The sequence below is a fragment of the Sinocyclocheilus anshuiensis genome, unplaced genomic scaffold (assembly GCF_001515605.1).
Source record: "Sinocyclocheilus anshuiensis isolate Anshui unplaced genomic scaffold, SAMN03320099.WGS_v1.1 scaffold1255, whole genome shotgun sequence".
NCBI classification, from domain to species: domain Eukaryota; kingdom Metazoa; phylum Chordata; class Actinopteri; order Cypriniformes; family Cyprinidae; genus Sinocyclocheilus; species Sinocyclocheilus anshuiensis.
The window spans coordinates 324728-350452 of NW_015540914.1; the positions used below are offsets into that span (position 1 = coordinate 324728).

The 25725-nt window shown below is 37.1% G+C and overlaps 1 protein-coding gene across 3 annotated transcripts in view; it reads right to left on the minus strand.

Annotated features, from left to right (window-relative positions):
- Nucleotides 1-25725, minus strand: part of LOC107689273 (Fanconi anemia group C protein-like) — a 27639-nt gene continuing 1914 nt past the window's right edge. The window contains exons 2-15 of one of the 3 annotated variants that reach the window (XM_016487220.1): nt 22547-22712; nt 17685-17772; nt 16797-16891; nt 12914-13021; nt 12182-12243; nt 11828-11992; nt 11565-11721; nt 6798-6853; nt 5791-5890; nt 5447-5522; nt 3002-3095; nt 2146-2320; nt 1837-2028; nt 1-373 (exon numbers count right to left, since the gene is read on the minus strand). In XM_016487220.1, coding sequence (XP_016342706.1) covers nt 233-373; nt 1837-2028; nt 2146-2320; nt 3002-3095; nt 5447-5522; nt 5791-5890; nt 6798-6853; nt 11565-11721; nt 11828-11992; nt 12182-12243; nt 12914-13021; nt 16797-16891; nt 17685-17772; nt 22547-22702 — 1665 coding nt within the window. In that variant the 5' untranslated portion in view covers nt 22703-22712 and the 3' untranslated portion in view covers nt 1-232. The other 2 variants (XM_016487219.1, XM_016487221.1) reach the window with 2 other exon arrangements.

Below are 25725 nucleotides of genomic sequence, written 5' to 3' on the forward strand. Positions count from 1 at the left end.
TACATGTGTTCCTTTTATTTGGCTCAATACATCAAGCGCGGAGGCCCCTCTTGGGTTTAGGGGGAGAACACCCACTGCTTTTAAAGTTTAAAACGGCAGCTGGGTTTCTCCTCTATAAATACCATATCGTCCCACCCAGCTTTTCGGTGCCTAACTGAGCCACGCCAGGATTCCTTGTCCTAATAAATAGTTTCAGCGAATGCTCGAAGCTAGGGTTTTTTATGTGAGGCTCTCAGGTTTGGAGGAGGGTGTCGTGAAGAGTCCTCAGCCTGGAATGAACCCTGTCATCCTGCGTAGCAGCACTGTTTAGTCTGCAGCGTATTGAGGCAAGGATCCACAGTGCCTTGCGCTTCACAGCGGCCTCAGTCAGCACCTGCCAGCATCACAAAACACACACATTTGGATAACAATTTCCACTAGACCAGTTATTGAGATGAGCCAATGAAATGAATTATTCATATTCCAAACCCTATATGCTGTTATTTTTTTTCAGTGGAACACAGAGAAGAATTTTTTAAAGGCGCTAATTTAAAACCTTTTTCTTAAAATTCTCATACAGGATTGAGCCTCATAATATTTTTCTATAAAAAGTTTTAATTTTGTAGGGTGCAGGTCACACAAGATGATTCACGAGGTGGAAAAAATGGAAGACAGAAAATCTTATGGAAGCCCATTTCTGCCACAAAAGAAAAATAAATAATTATTTAGTAAATCATAATAACGACAATAATGAAAGTTGAAATTATGAAGTACTAAGTAATAATTATGGCATAATAAAAAAAAACAAAAACAAATTATGACAAATGTTACATTTATGAAAAAATTGAAATTATTATTTAAAAAGTCTTTTTTAAAATCTAAATTACGACAAAAAAACAATTGAGAAACGGTCAATTATATCAAAGAAAGCCGAAATTTAGAAAGTCTTTTAAAACTTTTAAAATCTCATTATGACTTCTAACTCAAAATTATGATTACCAAAGCACGTTTTTTTATTTTCTCACTAGTATCAGTGATAAATTATTCAATGGAAATCTTCCACTTCCAGTGAGCTGCTAACGCAAGAATCACTGTGATCAGATCATTGAATCATTCTTTTTTTTTTTTTCAATCGATGAATCATTCTTCTGGACCAGTTCAAACTCACTGACTTGAGTTAAAAGCTTTCTGGGGGAAAGATTGCCAATAGTGAATAATGATTTAAATCTCAGTCTAATCCTCACACAAATCCATCACATGCTTTCATAAGACTTGGACAAGTCGTGTGAATTACTTTTATGATGCTTTTTGGTTTCTGTTTGCCAGTGTCAGAACTTGACAGCCCGTGGTATCTATGAACTTTGATTGAATGGGAAACACCTGCATGAAGATTATTCAAAATATCACATTTTGTGTTCCACAGAATAAAATCGTATGGTTTTAGAACAACATGGGGGTGAAAATTATGATATTTGGGTAAACTATACCTGTACTGTATGTAAACAAAGCTGAGGTGACTATTAAAACTCAGCATTACCTTGCCATAAAGGAGCAGCTCTCAGCATTTAAGCTGTTGGGTGTAAACTTGCTTTTGTACAGTGTGTGAGAGAGACTGAAACGCTTTTGATTTTAAATGTGTCGTAAACAGCCGTCAGCCTATTTTATTCTGTTGTTCTCTGCATACCACAAGAACTAGCATAGGGTCAATAAAGGCACTGATGACAAGTTAATTGGGCAGCGCACAGCCCTAGTCTAGTCTTGAATAGGCCACCTTTTTTCGCATGAGCAAACCCTTGGCATTTGAGGACGTGAGTGTTATTTTACAATGTGTTGAATCTGAATCGGTGAAGACCTCACCTTGTCAGTTATTTCAGTGATAATGCTAACAGGTCCGTGGGAAAAGACGGTGAAGTTTAAAAACAAATGCAAAACGAGGTTTGCTGAAAGGGAGGAGGACAGGAGCTCTTTCACAGCACTGAGGTGTCTAGGAGGGGGAGGACGAGTGAGAAACAGCATCCTTAGATGAGTCCAGGCTTCTCTGGCCACTGCCTGAGATTAAAACAAAGAGAAGGAAGCCATCAGTAATTTTCCAGTCTGCTTCACTTTGCTGTTTTTAACTTGTGACGTAAGGTTGACTGACTTCAGAGCCATTATTAGATCTCTTACGGTTTGTTGGGACCTCTGGTGCCCTCTGTTGGTGGGGTGGTGGAAGAACGTCAGAAGCCACAGCAGCGAATCGGCGTTCTCAGGCACTGCCAGAACAAGCAGCTCAGCAGCTGTGTCCACCCAATACCCACACTGCACCAGCAGGAACCAAGCCTCAAAGACAGCCTGATACGCCCTGGAAAATCACCATCCACCCAAACACACAAAGACAGAACCTAACAATTATTTACTGATACATATGGCTAACAGTATGAAGAGAGCTGGAGAAACAAGAAGGCTGAGTGAGTTTAAACAGAGAAAGAGAGATTTGCACTGACGGCTGCTCAAAATAAAGAGCTTCTTGAGACAGTGAATTCTCAAGTTCTGGTTTATTCTCTGATTATATCCTGATGACACCTGCAGCTGACACTCTCACTACTTCGAATGCTTACAATGCATGTATTTTCCTAGAACTGTACACGACACACATGCATCAGGCCATTTTCATTTTCAGGCTAAATGAAAAACATATTTTATACTTATGAACATATATTATAAATGGACTTTGAAGAGAGAGTGAAGAGATCTGCAGCACAAGGGGGTTCATGAATTACAACCATTTGTCATTCAGGACTACTTCTTGGTGTGGACACACACACTTTTTCCTGGACAGTGACTTTTGAAAAGCAGCTATGTACTTCAGGTGAAAACCTACAGTATCACTGTTTATTCGGTCATCTGTGTCCAAATACCCACCTGCATCAAGCCTGAGCTGGCTAGAAACATATAGGATTACTGTGTGGGAAATCTCTGTAGTAACAGCACTGCTGACAATAAGAGAGCAATGAAGAGGAGGGTGTCTTGAAGCTCATCTCACCTGACATCTCCCCCCGCCTCCTCATTCTCCGTCACGCTCTGAAGTAAACTTCTGATCCAGCTCAGATGATCCAGCCAGGCTTCCCTGGGAACCTCTGAAAGGGGGCGAAATGAGAAATGTAGAAATTAGACACTTCTGGAATTGATTTCCAGGTGGATGAGGTGAACTTAGCAACTGATAACAAATCTCAAGTTGAAATGAACTGACCCTTCTCTAAGCCTTAGAAATGTTCCTGACCAAACTTACCTCAAGAACTGTTGCCATCTGCCATACTATCATTCATATTATTATATCGTATTTCTTTTAAACCATTTTTAACACTGTATATTTATGTTTAGTCAAAATTTTCATTAAATATAATAAAACAACAATGGACCCCATCGACTATCATTATATGAAAAAAAGTTTAAAAAAAATTGGTTTAGAACAACAAGTAAATCGTGACTAAGTATTCATTTTTTGATGAAGTCAAGAATCATCTCATATATAATGTTTCCACAAAATATTACGCATCACAACTGTTTTCAACACTGATAATAATAATAAATGTTTCTTGAGCACCAAATCAGCATATTAGAATGATTTCTGAAGAATCTTGTGACACTGAAGAGAAGACTGAAGTTACAGGGGGAAAAAATACATGGTAATATATTAAAATAGACATTTGTGAATATTTCTGAGTGAAAATGAAAACAATTCGCAAACAAAAAATGCAATCTCAAATTACATTTTCTGTCCATTCACAAATCTGGGTTTGGAATGACACTAGAGTGAGCAAATGATGAGAAAATGTTCATGTTTGGATGAACTGTCTCTTTAAGAATCATGGCCTATCTTTAGCCTGATGAGGTAAACAACTAAGCTCCAGCATTCATGAGTCTCCTTTTCAGAGACAAAGGTCCCCCTTCACGTCAATCATTCCATGTACAATGACAATTGAACCAGTGCAAACAAATAATCTTAAAAAGAGCCCCTGGCCCAGCAGGCACCTGAGGTCTGCAGCTATTCTTCTGTTGTGCTGGTCATAGAATAGGTGGCATTGTGAGGATATCCTCTGGAGTTCAGGAGGCACTGAAGAGCCCCAGGTCCTTTGGGAGCCAAGCCAGAGATAGATATCAGAGGACCGGACTGAGGCGGGCAGGGTGGGTACAGGAGGAAGGAGCCTGTTTGTTTGGGACTACTCTGATGGAGGGAGGGAGATAAGGCCAGGCTTTGGAGACGTTTAGATGGTGAAGGTTTAGGATGAAGGATTCAAATTAATCTCTAGCAACCCGCTGAGACAATACTGAGTCAAGTTCAGTCAGAGTGAGGTAATCGTTTTGAATAAAAGGGGGTTGTGGCTGGTGTCCGAGTAAAAGTATTGTAGTTTGCTAGCGATCTGATATAATTAGACTACACTATGTAACTCTGTCTCCCTTTACTCTAGGAAACATGCACAATTTCTCTCCTATGACCATATATTTAGAAATGGCCCTCCATACGGCTGCCTGTGACTGACATGCATGAGAAAAACAATTTGTTTTTCATGCTAAGAAACTATTTAAAGCAAGTATGTGAAAGTAATAAAGTAATGAAAACAATGGACGTATTTTTTATATGGCAAGTAAATTAATTTTATGTCAAAGCAAACTGATTAAGGTTCAAAAGTATGTCCAAATCATAAAACCTGGTGATTTTTCAGGTTAAAGATCAGCCATTTATTTTTAAATGAAATCTTTTTACAAGGAATAGTGTTATCTTATAATCCTTTAGTATCTGTTTAATTTCTTTTGAATTTGTTATTTTCAGTATTATTTATTAGTAGGCATTGCTTTCTACAACATTTGTGTAATTCTGAGCCATGTTGAGTTTTTTGTTGTTTGTTGTTGTTCTCGCTGGTTCTCTTTTGTTTCTTTGTCATATATTAATATTTTCTTGTCATATATTTTCATGTAATATATATTGAAAAGCTCAATATCTATAATAAAAATATGCCCCAGAATTGATAGCTGTGGGGTAAAGTGTGCCAGTTGTGCTGGTAAATTTTCCAGGCTGGTTTATGAATATTTTTTCAGAAAATGTGAATAATACACAGCAATCTCATACAAAGCCTTTTTGCTGCACAGAATTAAATTGCTTTGTATAAAAAAAAATAATTTAAGGCCATGTTTTATTTTTAATGTAAATCATTTATATATAACAATTCAACTTACTTCTTAACATGACAGTTTACGCCTATAGTTTTTGAAAAAAGTAAATTTTTCTTGATATACACCCTGAAATATTTAACTTCTACTTGACTAGAGGCCAACTTATATAAAAAGTTACACTGCTTACACGTCTCTCCCCTACAAATATATGTGCTATAAACTACTGAGGCACCATATCATTAGACAATCTTCATAAATGATGTTCTTTTGTTAAGTGAAGGTCTGAATTTCTCAGAGATAGTAAGAGGTGCTGTACCTGATGGTGCTGTCAGTAAAGGCGCAAGTAAACAGGACGTCACGTTTGGGAAGAAGGCTCTGAGTGGTAGACGATCCTACAAATCATATATGCACAGAGATATCACAACTCCAAATTTGAAATACCGCTTTTGTGTCATTTGAGAGCCACTAGTGGCACCAAACAGACTTGTCAATCATATGAAACTCCACAGACTATGCATTACTATTTCTCTCTCGTTTTTTCTTGTTTATGGCCTCTGTAGAACTCCATATTTTTGGAAACGATCATTATTTTTGCGATTCAGTTTGGTGCAGCTAGTGCCAGAGAAATTACACATTCACCTTCATGAAGTCAGCTTGTACCTGGGGTTTCTGTCCAGTCAGTCTCTGGAGGAAGCAGGCAGTGAAAACCTGTATGAGGGCTCTCACGGCCAGGTTCTCATCAATCTCTGTCAGCACATTCCTACACACACACGCACATAATCTCACATTGTTTCTGAAACGAATTTGCTGTGGAGTAGGTAAAACGGCCTGATTTACTTTAACATTTTAAATTCTAATAAGTCATCATTTGGGATGCAGCAACATGGACGTTTTAAATCAATATTTATTAAAAAATGGCTGTTATAATAAATATATACTGTTGTGTCCATTTAAAAAAAAAATACACTAATGCTTTAATCCATAAATTTGTACATGCTTCAAATAAGACTTCAGAACATTTTAAGAGATGGTTAACCATTTAGTACTCTTTTAAAGCTTCGAATAGCAGCTTAAATCAGAATAATAATAAAAATAATATTGGCCAGTACTAATAAATCACTGATAGATTATTATATTATGTTATATTATATTATGGGGCTGTTGAATAGTTGAATCTGACTGGTTGACGTACGTTCTAAGGTGTGCAATTATTTTCAGGCAAACGCTCAGCTAAAGTAGTTCCAGGCAGGTCTTGACCGCATTACATGTCTATATCACTTCACCAAATGATTTCAGTTATTTTAGAGGTCTTTACAGCCTAAAGCAGCAAAAGAACCAAAACCCACAATGACACTGACCAAGCAAATAAATATAGTAAACAATAAGATAAAAATGACTAATTATTTCCATGTTTATGCCACAAAATTACGTTTTATTACATACGGAAAGCACATACTCTCTTTCTCCTTCTCCGATATAAACGGACACACACATGTACAAATAAAGTGTTGTCAGCACTGCTCTGCCAATTTTATCAGTAAAATAGTTTAGCAACTTAAAAGCTATCTTAGAAGAGTCTTTTTATGAAGTTCTGTGGTGTAGATTAGGTGTAGACCTGCATAGGTCTAATTAAAAGAAATAAAATGCACACAAAAGCTAATATTCACCTGTAGATCTCATTGACTGTGAGGAAGATGTGACAGTGATGGGCTGAAGCTCGAGGCTGGGGGGGAAAAGAACATTGCAAAGCATTAGGAACAATGCTTTTGTCATCTCCTCTCTCAACCGCTAGGGGGCAATGCTGTAATAATAATGAGGACCTGTTGGCATCTCCCACAGATCCTCTCCCATAATTCACTACTGCAAGTTTAACAGCCAAGTTTCTTACCAACAAAAACACATTGCTTTATTACACAGCAATATCATCTGTTTTAAATTCATGTGAAAGAGATTAAAAAATTACATCCAAGCAGCTGTACATGCATGTCTGGTGCAGCACGTAAACTTACATGCTCATATCTTAATGGAACAGGTTTCATTAATATACCCATATTTCATATGGGCAAAGAATGCCATAAAAAACATTTCACCTAGACCCAAAACATCAGTGCTCCAGAAAGCCCACATGTGCCTTTGCGGTCTTTGATCCTTAGAGCATTTGTCTTTGTTTGTGCTTGTGTGTGTGTAGACCACAGGGAGAAGCCTCATTATTCTCTCCTTCATTTGGGACCATTAAAACGTCTGCCCCGCCCAGCCCACAGGCACCCTCATCTCCCCTCTGCACACACACACACACACACGCACGATCCTCACACACTACCCCCTCCAAAGCCCCCCAAACCATCTCAGATATTCCCGTAACCTCAACTATTCAATGCTTGCCAAAAGCCGCCAATTTGCTGCTCCAATAAAAAGAGACGCATTTCAGCAACAAACATTAGATGGTATGATCCCCATCTCAGAAACAGAAGGCAGAGCGATAGAAACGAGAGAGAGAGAGATCATAGGATACATGGTTCACCAACTCAGCCAATTTCATAAAATCAATGAACGAAAATGTACAACAGCAATCACAAGCAATTCGCACAAGGATTCAAATGCGCCTGAACCTGAGATGTCGCTCTTCACCTGATCTTCATAAATAATCGATTCAGACACAATCATCTTAGGGCCTGTTTACACCTGATCGTGAAAAGACCTTGTGTAAAAGCCCTCTGAAAAGCTTTCGAGACGGATTTAAATCCGACCACTCAAACCACTTCAGTAGGTGGTCTGGAAGGCATTCAGATGAAACTGGACAAGTGTAAACGCATCTGGTTGTTGAAACCACATATGTAAATTTTACTCCTCCCAAAATGTTAAAAATAAAAACATGTGAGAGCATGTTATAGGCTATATGACATGTTATATTCAGATATTACAGCGCTAAATAATGAAACACGCATCGCCGGAGATGAGCCGAGTATCTCTTCAGCAAGCCGAACGCGCAAACTGCTGCAAATGCTGTCGCAGATGCTCAACACACAATCATCTTCATTAAAAGTAGTGAGATGAAATTATCTCTCTTCCATTCCATAAAATGCAGCGCATATCTGTTGCTTTCGTTGACGTGAACTCCGTTAAATTGGCATATAACGCGGGAACTGAGGATCGGATTTCTATCCGTTTTGCAGAGACACATTTGAGGGAATCGGATATGTGTGTTTAGACGTAGGTCGGACGTCCAGATATCGGTTATGTAACTGATTTAAAACCACATTTGGAAGTGGCTAAGATCGGATGCGAGTAAATCTGATCTCGTGCAGATTTTCGTTTTTACACGTGTGCAACAAATTCCGATCTGATCCATAGAATCATTTTATCAAATCATTTAGATATCCGATCACGAAAAAACCGCATTTAAAGGGGTCATATGATGCGATTTCAATTTTTCCTTTCTCTTTGAAGTGTTACAAGCTCTTGGTGCATAACAGGTGTAAACAGGCCCATTCCACTACCGTTCGAAAGTTTGGGGTCAGTAAGATGTTAGTATTGTGTCAAATTAATAGGCTACTTCTATTTAGCAAGGACGCATAAATTGATACGTGACAGTAAAGACATATTGTTCTAAACTATTTCTATTTCAAATGCATTCGTTTTTTGAACTTTCAATTCATCAAAGAATACTGAAAAAAATTGATCTATTTCAAGAAACAACTGTTTTCAACAAGTATAATAATAATTAAGTTTCTTGAGTAGTAAATCAGCATATTAGAATGATTTCTGAAGGATCATGTGACACTAGAGACTGGAGTAATGAAAATTCAGCTTTGCCATGCAGGAACAAATTATATTTTAAAATACATTAAAATAGAAAATGAGTTATTTTCTCAGTTAATTGTAGTAATGCTTCACAATATTGCTGCTTTTTCTGTATTATTAAGCTGGCCCCAAACTTTTTGATGGTAGTTGATTCCAGTTTCTCTCCAGTTCACAGGTGCCTTGCTGTCTGGGATCGAACCTGCAGGATTTGCATTTTTACCTAACCCTTTGGCAGCATGGAAAAACATTTATCTTTAAAGGGACAGTTTACCCCAAAATTAAAATTGTATGACTTTCTTTCTTTAGTGGGACAAAAAGGACAATTTTAAGAACTTCTGGGCTCCTATTTTCCATATAATGAAAGTGAAAGGGGACTGGAGCTGTCAAGAGCTACACTGGAGGGGAAGATAATCTTAAAACAAATGTTTTGCTCATCAGTGATCACACTAAATTTTTTATTTTTTTTTACTTCAGAAGACTTGGAATAGAAGCATTTATATTTTTATGACAATTTATGTTTTGCTTGACAGACCCAGTCCTTATTTACTTTTATTATATGGAAAAGAGGGCCCATGATATTCTTCATAAATTAACCTTATGCGTTTATGGAAGAAAGAAGTCATACAGTAAATAAATAAATAAAGTGCTTGGAACAACACAAGAATTAAGAAATGATCAATAATTTAAAAAAATACTTTTTAAAAAGTATAAAAAATCTCAAATAAGAGATGCCATGTGACATAAGCAGAGGCATAGGAAAGGGCTGTCTGCTTTTATTTTTTATGAAGGCTGAAGCTTTCTCTCCCTAGTGAAAACAGATGGGCTTTCCGAACACTCATCCATACCTTCTCCTAACACTTCAGGGAGGGTCAATTACAGCATGGCAAAAACATCCTCTTTCTGGCAGTGGGATGCTGGAAGATGCTGTTTATTGTTATTGGATCTAAGCTTCGAGGAAGGTGGATGAAAACAGAAATGTGAAACTAATTTCTGGTTACCCCTTTTTGATTGCGGTTTAAACAACTTGTTCCTGCAACGTAAACACACCGCAGAGTTCAATCTGCTCTCAAGCACAAACAAATAAGAGTTGAATGCAGCTGCATTTGGGCCTCATTTTACCTGTCTGTACTGCTCAGAAATGAGACACTAAACAGACCATAACGAGCCTCAAACATCAGCTACATGACGACTGAATGACGTCCTTATACAGACACATAAATGAGGTCTTGATTTTAAGTTTCTTCGTGTAGGTATGAAACAGCCTCATAAAGATGTGTATGGACCGTGGACCTGCTTCACGTCATGCTATTTGTGTCTGTTCTCAAAAAGAGGCCAGTGTATGAGAAAGCCGTTAATCTTCACCTGCTGTGTACCATATGAACAACAGACCATCAAATTCCTTCTTTACTACCATAGTTTTACTGTCAACACAGCAGCACCAAATTAATTAGCAACCGAAGCAAATATTATGACATGCAGTACTAGTTGCCATCAAACATAACAGTGTGAACTGTTGCTAATAAACAAGATGATGGTCTGTTGCTTTAAGGTGCTGATATATTTGTTTAAACAGTTTTTAAGAGTTATGGCTATTAATATTTTGGCAATATGCAATATGTGGGATCAAAAAGTCTGATACCACTAGTGAAAATGCTTTAGTCTTGCATTTTTATGATAAAAAAAGTTTTTCTTGTGAGCTATATTATTAGAAAAAGGTTCAAAAGTGAAAAGTTGAAAAAAAATGTTTTTAATGAATTTATTCACATCTTGTCCCTCTTTTTGCTTAAAGGGATTACAACTGTAATGTTCCCAGATCCAGAAACGTAGTAAGGACATCGATAAAACAGTCCATGTGACATCAGTGGCTCAACTTCAGTTTTGTGAAGCTGCAAGAATACTTTTTGAGCATAAAGAAAACAAAAATAACAATTTATTCAACAATTCTTCTCCCCCGAGTTACATCTTCTGCCTTTTTAGAGAGTATCACAATGCATACGCACGCTTTCTCCTAAGCATAAACAATGCTGATTACGAAGATTACGTTCATGCGCACGCTTGCCACCCGATCGTAAACAACGCCGATTACGCTCTTGGGTACTCTTCAAAATGGCGGAAGATGTAACTCGGGGGAGAAGAATTCTTAAATAAATTATGTTATAAATTATCATTTGTCATTTTTTCCCGAAAATGTCGATAATCATCTGTTACCTGACTGTTGACATCGACATCGCGATCCTTACGAGACATCGTCGATATACGATAATATCGCCATATCGCCCAGCCCTGTCACATGGACTGTTTTACCGATGTCCTTACTACATTTCTGGACCTTACAGTTGTATTGCTGTCTATGCAGGGTCTGAGAGCGCTCACATTCCATCAAAAATATCTTAATTTGTGTTCCGAAGATGAACGAAGGTCTTACGGGTTTGGAACAATGCCAGAATTTTCATTTTGGGGTGAACTAACCCTTTAAGAAAGAAAGAAAGAAAAAGAAAGAAAGAAAGAAATTTCATTTGAACACACGTTTATTTTCAGGTTTAAGTCATACATTTAAAATGGTCCCAATCTTTTGGAATCAATCTAAAAGAAAAACAGTTTTAAAATGTTAATATATAAGAAATCAAGCTTACCAGTAATGAGTCATTAACATGTTTGTCCAGACTCTGTGTCATTGTTTCATGGTCAGAGAGCACAGATTCCAGCAAGCTCACTGCTGCCCCCTCCAGACAGGTGGGACTATAACACCACAGGTTCACTATGGCCTCATCCTCCAACACAAGCCTCTTACTGCATAGGAGAGAAAGACAGAAATCACATAAACATAATCTGTGTGCTGTCATTAAATGCTGGTCACATCTGACAAGAGACAGTGTTGCATTGTAACGACACTCACCTGATCAAGGCCTCATTGATTTCCTTAATGAACTCTTGATTCAGACAGGAAGAGCCACACAACATGGAATGCTTCAACAGAGCTCCAATGAGAGGAGACATCTGAGGACATGTGACCAAGGCAACACATGCCGTTGCCATGGTATGAATATTCCCATTTAAACACCTCCAAAAAAATAAATACATAATAAAAATAAATAACTGAAGTGTGAGAGTGGATTATTTGTCACAAACAATTTCATAGTCCTGAATAATACTAACTGAACAAACTGTTTGAATGTCAGAGAAAATATATTTTTCAGGTGTAAGACACAAGCAAATTTATATGTATGTCCAGATGTTAAGGTTTAATTACCTGGCTGTGTTTGACGAGCCATCACAGCTTTTAATGACCTCCTCTGTCATCAATGACACCACCTGAAAGTGACAGCTTGACTTGACAACAGTTTACCTTTAACTTCATCAATTTAATGCAATTTAAAAATCGCTTCAAACTTTAACATGGTTTCAGTTTCTGATGTGTTTCGTCTATGAAGTCACATACGAGCAGCCAATTTCTCAGGTAAATGAGAGTAAAAAATACATTCAGGGCTGAGAGATATATCTAATATTTACAATGTATTCACAATGTTTTTGTTGGCAATGTAAGATTACATTGCGTACCATTTTAAAAAAGGATTTTATTTGTCCATTTCTCAACAGCACATTACTTGACTAGTTTTACAAACCCTTCTCGAATTTCAAATGTCAAATTAAACTTCAGAAGCAAAAATAGTTCATTTTCATGACTTTTGATGATTTCAAAATGTTTAATTTAATCACTTTTACGATTTGTTTGCATCATCACTCCATTTTTCATTTATAAACTAAACTTTTCACTGTATTTTACTCCTTGCAATATACTTGGCAATAGAGGCTCTTTAGTTGAAACAACAGTTCCTGTGATTGGGGGAAAGAAAATAGATGATATCGAAAATCATAGACTGAAAAAGAAGAATTCGTTCAGCTATATTGTCCAGCTTTTCTATCACACTAACCATGCCATTATTAGTTAACATGTCAAGATTCTGAACAGTGACTCCCAAACCTTCTGAAGAGCCTCCGAGTGGTATCGCTTCGGGGTTAATCCAGCATGTTTTACTGTAGCATGAGCTACACTTCCCTCCTCCTCCGAGATCAGATGACACAACAGATTCTGCTCGGAAGAGATACATAACATAAAACAATGCCGACAACAGCTTTTAAACACAACACCCTCCGTTTATGGTCACACACCATCAAACATCAATAACTGAATTTCTTTTGATTTGTGTATGATTGGACAACTATTTGCCCCATGTTGCACACAAATAATAAGATAAAGTAAAAAGGACAATGGAATCGGGTGGCAAGGCCTGTCTGTTTATAAAAAAGCACAAGGGTTAAGCCTTGACAGAAAACATGTCTGCATGCGGTGGGGCCATGTGGTTTCTTTAGGTTTACAGTATGCTAAGATGTCCTCCACAGACCCAAAGAGGCCCAATTACTACCATCTGAACAGCAAAAACACACTGCAGATCACACTTAACTCTAAGCTGGGCTGTGGCTACAGCGCAGGCCAATGAAACACAGCCTTTTTACATTCTCTCGTTTTTTTTCTCTACCTTGAGGTGGAAAAACATGGCATCTGTCATGATGATTTTTTTTTTTTGTTCTTCAAAGTGGTAATTTAGACCGTACTAAACCACATGGATGCCCAAGCTAAATCAAAACAACTTACAATATGCCTAAAATATTGCAAATATTGACTTTTCAGATGTGTTATGATCAAGGCATCACATGACTCTTGTAGCTTAAAGATCTTTAAACAAACAAGCAAACTACATATATTATTTAACTATTAATGCTAAAAATTGATTTGCACACCTCACAGATATGCCACATGATTTAAGTGTGTTCAGGTCCATTTTGAACTGAAAGAGATGAATAAAAAAAATTCTAAAATAGTTTTTAGTATGGGAACCATACTTTTGCGTGCTGATCCATTTTTTTTAAACTATGAAAGGGGTGTCAAACTCAATTCCTGGAGAGCCGGAGCCCTGCAGAGTTTTGTTCCAACCCTGCTCCAACACACATACCATGTAGTTTTCAAATAAGCCTGAAGGACTTGATTAGTTGGATCAGGTGTGCATAATTAGGGTTGAATCTAAACTCTGCAGGGCTCCGGCCCTCCAGGAATTGAGTTTGACACCCCTGATCTAGGAATTAGATAGGTCTCAAAATACATTAGTAAAATATATTTAGCTTCCTCCCATTTCACACACACACACACACACACACACACGGGATGAATTTTGTTGATAAACATGAACATCCATTGCCTTTTGATGAACCATTGCTGCGTGAAAAATTAATCATCTTTTTCAACTGAAAGTCAAAGTTCATGCAAGTAAAATGAATATATTTTGTTTGAAAACATCCCACAGTAATATTGATGTTTTGTTAGAAAATGAATATGTGAGTTTCATATATTTGGACTGTTTTTGAGCAGTCATGTGTTATAGGTTAAAAGTAATTTAAATCAGCGGAGTTCAATGTTAATACTGGTAATTGTCAGATTATATGTTATTATGAATTTCATATAACGATGTATTTATGAAGATTTAAAAAATAAAAGATTTTTCTTTATTTTGACATTTGAAATTTCAAGGAATATCTCAATTTTTTATTAATAAAAGAGTGTGGCAAACACAAAAATCTATGAAGATTTTAAATGTATTATGAGAGTTATGGAATTATTCATGTCGGTTGAGAGGTTTCGTGCTAAAGTATATTCCTTAGATTTAATCCTGGTTAGAGGCTTTAAGAAAAGAGAAAAAAAATTATTAAGACATGTCAAATGATAAAGTGATAGATATATTAAAGAGAAGGTCAGCCTAAAACAGTTCTCAAATGCGTCTGCAGAGGTAAATGTACAGTACTTAAAAAGACCACACAAGTATCCCAGAGGACTGCTTCCAGACCCCCAGGAGCCCTGAAGCCATCAGGCATGGTCTGGTCTCTCTGATGTGGAGAAAGAAAGTCAAGCTGGCGCGCTCCAGAGCAAAGGATCACAGAAGAATGGGCAACAGGCCCTTTAATGACAGACAAAACGTGTCTCCGTGGCTCTGCGGAAGCATTGTCATTCTTCTTGGTCTCTTCTTCTGGGGCCTGGGCTAAACCACCCACATGAAGAACACGACCAAGTTGGCTTTGTGAATGACAGGACCGTTTGTTTATTCATGACGAGCAACTAAAGGAATACAGTCCATCACTGCCGTTGAAGCTCTGAGGGGTCAGATGGAATCATCCCGGATGAACCTCATGTTGTAAAGCTTTGTAATACTCTGAGATCAGAGAGATTACATCTATAAACGCCTTGAAAGCTGGTCATTGTCATTAGCCTTTAAAGAGTTGGTCTAGTATGTGTTGTTTTTAGCTGGATTGTTTTGTTTTATGTATTGTATGTAGCTGTATGTTGATTGTACAGCACTTTGGTCTGCAGGTGCAGTTGTAAAGTGCTTTATAAATAAAAGGAATGAATGAATGTAACCCATGCTGATCGACATGAAGGCTTTCTCAGATGGGGGAGTCTTTCCATGTTGACAGTGACAGTAAACAGCGCTTGAAACAAACAATGATGGGGTAAATGGAAAAAAGCACGGTCCATTAAAACCGCAACAAACAAGAGAATGGAAAAATAAGAGATCAACTTTCTGGCAGAAGCAAGATGTCAGGCTGGGGAGGAGAAGAAAGAAATGAAATCAAACCAAATCAATTTGCTAAAACGCAACAAGAAAAAGACAGAAGACACTGGACCGTAATTAGTTACAGCAAGACAGAACGAATCAGAAAGTGATATGCCATTTAACAGAAAACATACTTCCAGATTAGCGTGATCAAACCTGAGGAATGGTACCATTGTTCAGTAGTTTTTATATGATAACTCAAATGGTACTTCAAACATCCAAAAAAGCATGGAATTATCATAGTATCATGGTGTAATTCTGACACAAATCAGCAGAAGGAGACTGACCAGTCTACCAAAAGACAAAAACAGCAAGCTTATGGACCTTCTATAGGTCAGACTCTTTTGGAAACAAAATGGATTGTCTTCCTCTTCCCATGTTTAAACTATTGAGTAAATACACACGTGCCTATAATCTATAACATCCTTGCACAAAGCAAGTCCTAATCTCTGTCTTTTGTTCCATATCTTTCCCCAACAAACCATACATACAAACACTGCTGCTGCACTAGGGATTGTTAGCTAAGCAAATAAATAATGTAAGATTAAACACCGTGTCTGAACCCCTGACAGAGAACCCACACCTCCCTCTGACTCCACTTCCCTTCGTATAGGTCAAAAAACATCTGGCAAATTAAAAGTTTACTTTAAAAGCTCTGCTTTAATTAGCGCTATGTTTTATTAGATGAAAAAAATAATCAAACGAATGCACACACGTTTGAATCTGGCAGAAATGCGAGGGGTTCTGTATTGCTTATGGTAAACCATCTGTGTGAACTCTGTAAAAAGTTGAAAGAGTACAATTATTTTAGTTTTTTTTTTTATCACCTTTCATCTCCCAATCCTGATTACATCTCTTTAAATATAAAAGTGTACACTGGGAATTTCTAAAACACTCTTGACAGTTTGAAAACGGTTTTAAGTAGGGGTCTGGAAGAGTACAGTATGACGTTTATTTGGTATACAAAAGGGCTCGGAAAATGTAAAGTATGTGCTTTAAAACTCTTATGAGTAAGATTTTATCATTTTAATGACAATTTTAATCAAATAATTAATGTTCCTGCTTCACACTTTAAACAACCAATATATTCCACATTTTTATTGTGTCTGTCAGGATATCAATTCATAATACTGCTTTGGCAATTTATTTATCTATTCAAAAAACTTGAGGGTTGGTAAAGAGGTGAAATGTTGCTGGCTTTACCTTGATCCACATGTTGGCTTTTAGTTCAACAGCATTCAGTGGCTCAGCACTGTACAGACAGCTCAAACACCGCAGCAGGAGTCTCTGGCTCCTCTCTGAGCATACATAAACAAGACCACAGAACAAAATGGCATTTATAAAATGTGAAAATGGCCACATTATTCATTTGTGACATGCATGCATTTATAATCAGGCACAAATGAGGTTAAACTCTGATATATCACAGTGAGATTCAAAATCTAACTTAAAACCTAGAGACAAAAGTTTTAGATCTTCGAACAACTGTAAGCAAAGAAACCATATGATGTAAAACAAAACAAAAAAAAATATTATATTCTGCACTATTTCAATGTCAGTAATCACATTAACACATTTGTGACACTGAGCATGTGATCTTGAATAAAAAGGCAGATTTCCTTGCTTCCAGTTAATTTTTCAGTGTAACACTTCACTCAAATTGTTATGCTGATAACAATTTATGACAAAAATATGTATACATTTTAATTTAATTTATAATATCATTTTTTAATAATAAAGATTGTAGTAAATAAACAGAAGCATTCTTGCTAGTCTCAGACTTTTGGACCCCACTGTATATAATGGACTAAAAAGTACAACATGAGCTATTGCAATAAATCACAACTTTTTAGAACCATTTTTAAGGCTGCATGTGAAGAACAGGTCTGATATGAAATTTCAGCGAAGGGAAGTGTTGATCAGACAAAGAGAGAGAGAAGTAGTGGAAGCGAGCCAAATAACAGAACAAATGCCCAGCAGGCCGCTACAGGGTTCATTGGAAAATTAGTGTAAATACACAGCCCATGCAGACACATTTCTTGGTCTCAAATGGGAAACACACCCCCGAGTTTAGAAGAGTCGTAAATTTACCATCCACAATAACACATGGGTTCCAACGAAGTCTTCCCAGGAACTGGCCCACAAAAGGAAACGTCTTCATGGCCTCACTAGTGGACCTCTGTTATACAGTAAACACAAACATACCTGAGACATCAATAGCAAAAACCAGCATCTGCATCATTAAAAAAAAATAGACTGCAATTGCACTAAACATTCATAGTTTCACAGTGCAGACTTAGTAATACAAGTGAATAATCCAATTAAACATTTGTGTTTGGCTTTTTTCCCATTTTGTCATTGCATAGTATAGAGAAACTGGGAAATGATGGGGAAAAGAGGGGTGAACAATACTGAAAAACATTGGATTCAAACTTACCTCACTTAAATTAGCACTAAAGCTTAATGTGCAGGAGGACATACCCTTAGTTGAAAACTTATTTTGATATTTTTTGTATTTTAACAACACTTTTCCAAATATACAGTCATTAGCACATAGATGGTTAATGACAATCCCATTTTTATAATTTTATAAATGCAAGCAACTTCTTTCTTCAGAATCAGAATAAATCTGGTGTTTCTGTGATGCTTCAACAACATGGATATAGATCATACAACAACAAAAAAAGTCAGGTGGCCGGATATGAAACACACCTGACATGGAGAGAGAAGCAAGAAAGAGAGAATTTTTCCAGTGATTAAACTCAGGCATACTGTCTGGCATTCCATGAAGATATGTCCTAGGACCCTTTTCATTTCCTCTGCAATTCCTTCTTCCCTAATGACAAAATCAGAACTGGATTCCTAAAGATCTACCTCCATCAGCGCACTTTACCCTCGTACACACATTTCATGTACAGTAAACTACTAAAATAGATGCCTCTTGTGCCACAATAGACAACTGCATTGTTTATATATATATTATATAATTTTTTTTTTTTTTTTTTTTTACTCTCCTGTCAGAACTATATTGCTTAGCATTTTCCCCATCAAAGTGAACTGTCAAAAGCAGATCCTGTCTCAACTCATAAGCTGTGGTCAAAATTTATTTCTTAAGTAATACTGACAGTCTAAGTAACAGAATGAATGTACGCCACTTGCAGAGTTAGCTGACATCACAAGTATGAACAATTAGATAATATGAAAAAAAAATCAATCATCATTCCCCAAAGAACTATTTGAGCCAAAAAAATAAACATCTGATGGCCTTTTATAAAATTATTCCCACGCAAACAGACAGAGAGAGTAACTGATCACTTCTATAAAGTCAGTTACGTAATTAATGAAAACCAGCGTGCTAATGGAAAGGCACGTTGAGGATCACAGCTTTTCGCATCAGTTCAAGATGTGCCCTGCCAATTTACTGTACACTGGAAGCCATACAAAGGATCTAAGCCTTTTTACATTCCATAGACACATACATTATTGGATGCTTAACGATTTCAGTGCACGCATGAAGAGAATGACACCATTCCTGTGGAACTTTAATACATCGAGTCTCACAAAAGGAAAAAGACCTTGTGGCAGCCAAAAAAATTATTAATACGAATACATAGCACACACTAAACTAATTATTTGTAGCTCTAGACCTCCCATTTGTAATCATAACATCTAATACAGGGTTTTTGTTTTTAACTTTTTGATGCCAGGAACCCCCAAATGGGATGAATCACTTTTCTAAGGACCCCATTTCTAAAATATAAAGGGAGCCCTACATTTTCATGTGCAGAAGCATATTATAAAGACAACGTTTTGATTGCAAAATTAAATAATTAATTTGTATATTGTTACTGTACTAAAGCCAAAACAAATGATCAAAATAGAAAATGATAATGAAAGTTGAAAATCTTTTCAAAATCATTTAATGCTTTTCAAACCTAATATTGCTCCAAATAAGTTTTACAGATTTGACAACCATAAAAAATTAATTATCTGCATAATCTGCATAGAAAACTTTTGCAGACATCTGGGGTCCCCAGACACCAGTTTAAACATTTTAATTAAAATTACATTTAATAATTTAAATTTTCATTACATTTTTGAATTTTAAATTATATCTAAAAATATATAAAACAAAAAAATCTAAATTTCCAATATCATTTTACATTAAATTGCAGTCTTTAAATAATTTTGCTATGCCATATCAAAATATCAATTTTAATGCAACTAATTATGCTGCCCTAATGTGGACCCTTGAAAAACGGTTTGAAAAGCCCATTCACATATGACCTCTCATAAATGTCATGACAAAGTCCAGGGGCCTGTACCATGAAGTACGGCTGGGCGATAAGGCCAAAAAAGTCATATCTCCGTATTTTTGGCTGAATTGCGATATACAATATATAGGCCTATCTCTGTATTTTCTACATTTTGCTATTTGGATGAAAAAACATCTGTATTCATTAAAAAAAAAAAAAGGTTGTCCAATGTTGTCCAATGAAGCAATGTTCATATTAAAAGCTATTAAAACAAATATAGTGAATGCAACCATGTAGCTATGCTATATAATAGCCTACAGTATATGCATAAAAAGGGTTAAAAACTAAAAAAAATAAAAATAAATAAAAAAGGCACACTAATTGTATTAGGTCATTTTGATTACCACATTACAGTTAGGCTACTGCTATCATAAGAATACACTTACTTGTAGGTTTAAAATTCTACATATGGCACATTTATTGTCCAACAAGAAATATTTTAGCAAAATGTATATTTTAGTCAGAATTATTGCAATCTTATTTCATTGCGCTCAGTCTGTTTGGCGCGCATACTCGTTCACTGAAGTCTGTCAAGTTTAACAGAGAATCGCATGCAGGAGGCTCATCCACTCCTGACAGGAAAATGGAAATATTTCCATGACTTTCTAACATTTACAGATGGAGAATATACATGTGAAATGTAAGTTATGCGCTGAGGAAAACATCACATCTCAAACGCATTAAACAGCACACGTAGCCTTTCTGTCAGCAGCACATGCGACTGTCAGAGCATCTGTAATTCTGAGTTTGTTCAGCCACCATCATGGTACAGGCCCCAGCTCCAGCTCCAGCACAGGGGTACGAACAGCTTTGTCATTGCGTGTACCATCCCAGAGATGTCTTCTCATGGGAGTTAAAGGGCATAAAGTCTAATGTACACATTCACAAGTCTGCAAATACTGAATGTGCTCACACACACATGCATCTCTCAGTCTCCCTCGAGCACGGGCGCATCGCCAGCAGGCACCCAACTGTGCCAGGCTTAGGAAGAAAACCGTTTACAGGACCGTGAAACCTCCCCTTTCCAGCAGTAGCAAAAGCAGGGAGTGGGAAAACTGGTTCTGATGGAATGCAAATGAGGAAATTGATATAAATGAGACATTTCTTCATCCCCAGACGCGAGCTACGTCCTTAACTCATTCAAGTGCTGCTGTTCAGATCCGCTTCATTCAGGCTGTTTTATGAGGCTATGCCGGGAATAAGAGTTTAGGGCCAATTAAGAAATCCTGATCCCTTCACGTTGCTGAATGCTGTCAGAGGGGCTGACGCATGCAGAATGTGATGGAAACGGAAGGCGTGATTGTATTTTGCCAGGGTGGCCATTGTAAGTTGAAATATGAAAGCCTACAAGACTTTGTTTTCTTTTCTGACACACCAGGCACCAAGCAGCATGGTGTGCAGGGCCAACGGGAGATCTGCTGGTGCGAAAGGCCGCTGTGAGATGAATAAAGACCTTCTTTCAAGGTAAGGAGAGTCAGTGGGAGGCAGAATTTTTCTGAACACTGGTCCTTCAGAGTCGTCCTAACCCATGCTACCTCGTCCAAATTTGCAACACTTGATGCAGGGATACATTAGGTTAACGCTGGCAGTCCCTGGGTGGCTATTAGCCCACTAAATCATCACCACGACTGTGCCAATGTCCTGCCTTCATCCGCACAGAGCAGCTTCTGTTAGGGGTGCTAAAAGAGTTAGTTAAAGCACTACGACTTTAATTTTAATGGTGATTTTATGAAATCTGCAGTAGAGATGTGCAAAACTACACATTTTCAAACTTGACTAACGTTAAGTTCTCAGTTACTGTGAGACTTTTAGCATGTTAAAGCACAGCATGCTGTCAGCATACTAAAACTCTCTCCAAAAAGTTGCATCTCTTAATTTATGTAAGCACCACAGTTAAAAACTATTACAGGGCTCAATAATAAGGATGGCCCACTGGTTCAAGGCCAGTGTGAGAGCCAATGATCATGCCAGTTGATCATGTAAATTTATTTTTATGCCTTTATTTTATTTATGCAAACTTAAGTATTTGGTTGACAAATGGTTGTGAATTCTGATTATTTAAACTTGCCTGCTAGTTTAAATCAGATTAAAAATGATAATACAATCAGTAATATTTTGCTATGCATGCCATCATGTTCAAGAGATGAATTTATGCTGTTTCTTGTACAGTTTCCAGCTAAAAAAGGGGTTGGGGGTGCATTATATTATATATTTATATTATATTATATTATTTAAATGCAATTATATAAATGCAAACATAAAATTAATTTAAATGAATAAAATGTGTATTATGGGTTCAAAGAAAACGTGTATTGTTAAATATATATTATATATATTTATATATAATTTAAAATCTTAACGCAGTTGACCTCACTAATCAGTTAGTTGGATGACTAGTAGACCATCCTGCCCATACCTGCTCTGTAGATAATGTAAACTCTAATGCAACATATTCCCTGGTAAAGAATTGAGAATATTGTTATGCAGAACCACATTATAGATCAACAATTGTTTATTGGATCCTAACATTTAACAAAACAGCTATAGGGATCAACTGTGGCCTTTGTAATGTTTCACAAAACTCCAGACAAAAAGTACTGCTTGAAGTATAAAGCTGTATGTTGACATTTTTCATACCATTTGCTGCAACCCCTGCAGAACTTGCTGGAGAAAGCTCCTCAGAGAGCCAAGGTGTCTGCTTGTGTCCAGAAGAGCAGAACATGACGTATCTTCCCCCCAGTTCATGGCTTTGGCCATCCAGAACTGCACATCTGTGTCAGAAACAGCCTCCATTTTCTCAAGTCTGCGAGGACACACAAATAAAAGCAACCACAGGTAAAACAAGGCTTTTTGGGAGTGAACTACTCCTTTCAAGGCCAGCAGATCTACATATGTGGAGTGGACCCTGCATCATTTCTTAACTTCAAAAGTGTGTTTCTCATTCCAGAAAGAGTAGGAGAGTTAAGACCATAATAATGATGCCTTTTGTACAGAGTCTGAAATGACAGGGGTTGTAATCAGGAAATGGGGAGTTGAAAATGTGTTACCCAATTGAGGGCTCTTAATTTGTCATCAGCCTGTATTTCATGAGCCGGCAAGTTTGAAAAAGGGGGAAAAAAGATAAAAGCGGCACTGGGTAGTGCAATAAAGTCTTCGTGGACTCATTTTAAACTTCCAGAACGCTCTTAACTCAGCACTGAAGTATTTTTGACAAATAAACAAAACCGAACAAGGCTTAAACCATCAATGGGGACACATCCTCATCGGTGTCCTGCTGGGAGGTGAGGTTCTCACACCGTGACCACGGCGTAATGGAGTAGAAAAGGCGTTCAGACAGCTTGTGTCTGCAGGAGCAGGAGTTTGTGGGTAATTGTTGTTCTTAGTCTTAATGACAGGTCTGTGAAAGACACAACAAGGGAGTGTTTTTATGATTTGCTCGTAACAGAGGAGTTGTTTAATGTCTTGCCATCACCCCTGCTGGAAAAATCCCTTGGGTGAAACAATGTAAATATATAATTAGACTTCCTTTCCTTTTTTCATCAAACCAAACTATGAACAAACGCTTCTTGTTGACATCATCCCCGCACAGCTTTCACCAGTCCTCCAGGGGACACAGCCGCCTGGCCAATAAACTGCCTCGGCAATAATTTCCAACACAGAATACTAGTAGAGTGCTAGCTGAATTTGTGCAAGTGTCAAATTATTTGGGCTATGTTATGCACTGGAGAGTGTCAACATTGATGCGTACCTACCAACACATACTAATGTCCTGACTGTATGCCAAATAGAAAAAAAAACATTGCTGGTAGGTCATAATTGCACAAATTAACACACCCTCTACAATAAAAAAAAAAAAATAGAAGAGTTCTAAACTAACGTGCTGTCTTCACTGTATCTAACGCACACTCTCAAGGCTGAGTGACTACAAATGTAAAATTAGGCTCTTGACAAGCAACATTCAAGAGCAGAGTCAAACAGGTTGGCCTTTCAATTGGTTGATTTAGTTTGGCTAGCTGGTTTAAAGTAAAAATGTCTGTTCAGACCGCTGTTACTGAAGCTTCATTTACCATGGTGTTAATAGTTTTGACATTTTCAGCTGGAGGGCAAGCACATTATTACACTCCACTCAACAATCTGTCATCATCCTGGAGTTCAAATCATCTCAGAAATCTGAGAAGGCCTAATAATAAACTCTGTACAGATCATTTCATCTTGATTCTATGTGATGTCCAATCTTTCAGAGTCCTGATACTGTCCAAATCTCTATTTGTATTTTCATGAATTCTTATGTAATGGCACTACACTCTTAAAAATATATATATTTTTTTTTATTGGCATCTATAGTTCCATGATTCCGTAACCTTTAACATCCATAGAACCTTAGTTGCCACTGGATAAAAATGTTTTTTACCCACCTTATTTTGCAACACGAAATTAAGCTATTTTTTGAGAATATGAATTCAAGTTAAAAATGACCACTTCCACTCTTGTGTTAAAAATAAGGTGGATAATGTAAAAACATAATTTTTTAGATTATTTAAATGTTCTCCACACTAAGAAAAATGTGGTTCTTTTAGAAACTGTTCACTGAAAGGTTCTTTGGAGAACCTAAAATGGTTCTTCTATGGCAATGCTGTGAAAACCTCCTTTTGGAATTTTTATTTTCAAATATGTAGGTGTCGCATATTAAATTTTACTTACAAAGAGTATCTGATCTTATGCTGATATAGTAAGTTGTGATGAAACGGAAGTAGTGACGGATCTTTTCTTCCTTATTACGTTCAAGTGTAACAGATTATTGAAAAAGAAAAAACTGTAGGCATCTACCCATGTCACTAACACAATAAATATAAAACATGTTTATCTTTTTGATCTTTCATTCAAAAAATTCACAAAATTCTAACCTTTCAAGTAAAACAATTGAAATTGGGGGGAAACTCACATTATGAAATAAATGTTTTTCACCAATGCATGTTGGCCACAATTACTGGCACCCCTAGAAATTCTTATGAGTAAAATATCTCTGAAGTATATTCACATTCATATTTAATTTATTTTAGCACACCAGGGTGACTAGGAGCATTAAAATTCTCCAGCCATGACTTCCTGTTCCACGGGATTATAAATATGAGGAACACAAAGGCCAAATTGCCTTAATCATACATCACAAAGAGTAAAACCAAAGAATACAGTTCTGATGTGCAGAACAAGGTTGTTGAGCTTCACAAAATAGAAAGTGGCAGTAAGAAAATAGCTAAAGCATTGAAAATCTCCATTTCCACCTTCAGGGCAATAATTAAGAAGTTCCAATCAACTAAAGATATTGCAAATCTGCCGAGGACATGCATGTGTCTATATCGTCAATGCACGGTGAGGAGGAGAGTTTGAGTGGCTAAAGGCTCTCCGATGATTACAGCTGGAGAATTGCAGAGATTAGTTCAAACAGCCCCTACATCAGCACATGTTGTTCGGGAAGGTTTCAAGAAAAATTCTCTTCGCTCATCCAAAAACAAACTCCAGCATATTCAGTCTTCAGACACGATTGGAACTTCGAACAGGACTGGCTTCTATGGTCAGATGAAACTAAAAAAAAGAGCTTTCTGGCAGCAAACCCACCAGATGCGTTTGGTGCAAACAGGGATAAAAAGTACCCCATGTCCAAGGTTAAATATACTGCTGGATCTTTAATGTTGTGGGCCTATTTTTCTGCCGGAGGTCCTGGACATCTTGTTCAGATATTGGCATCATGGATTCTATCAAATACCAACAGATAAAAAATCTAAACCTGACTGCCTCTGTTAGAAATCTTATAATGG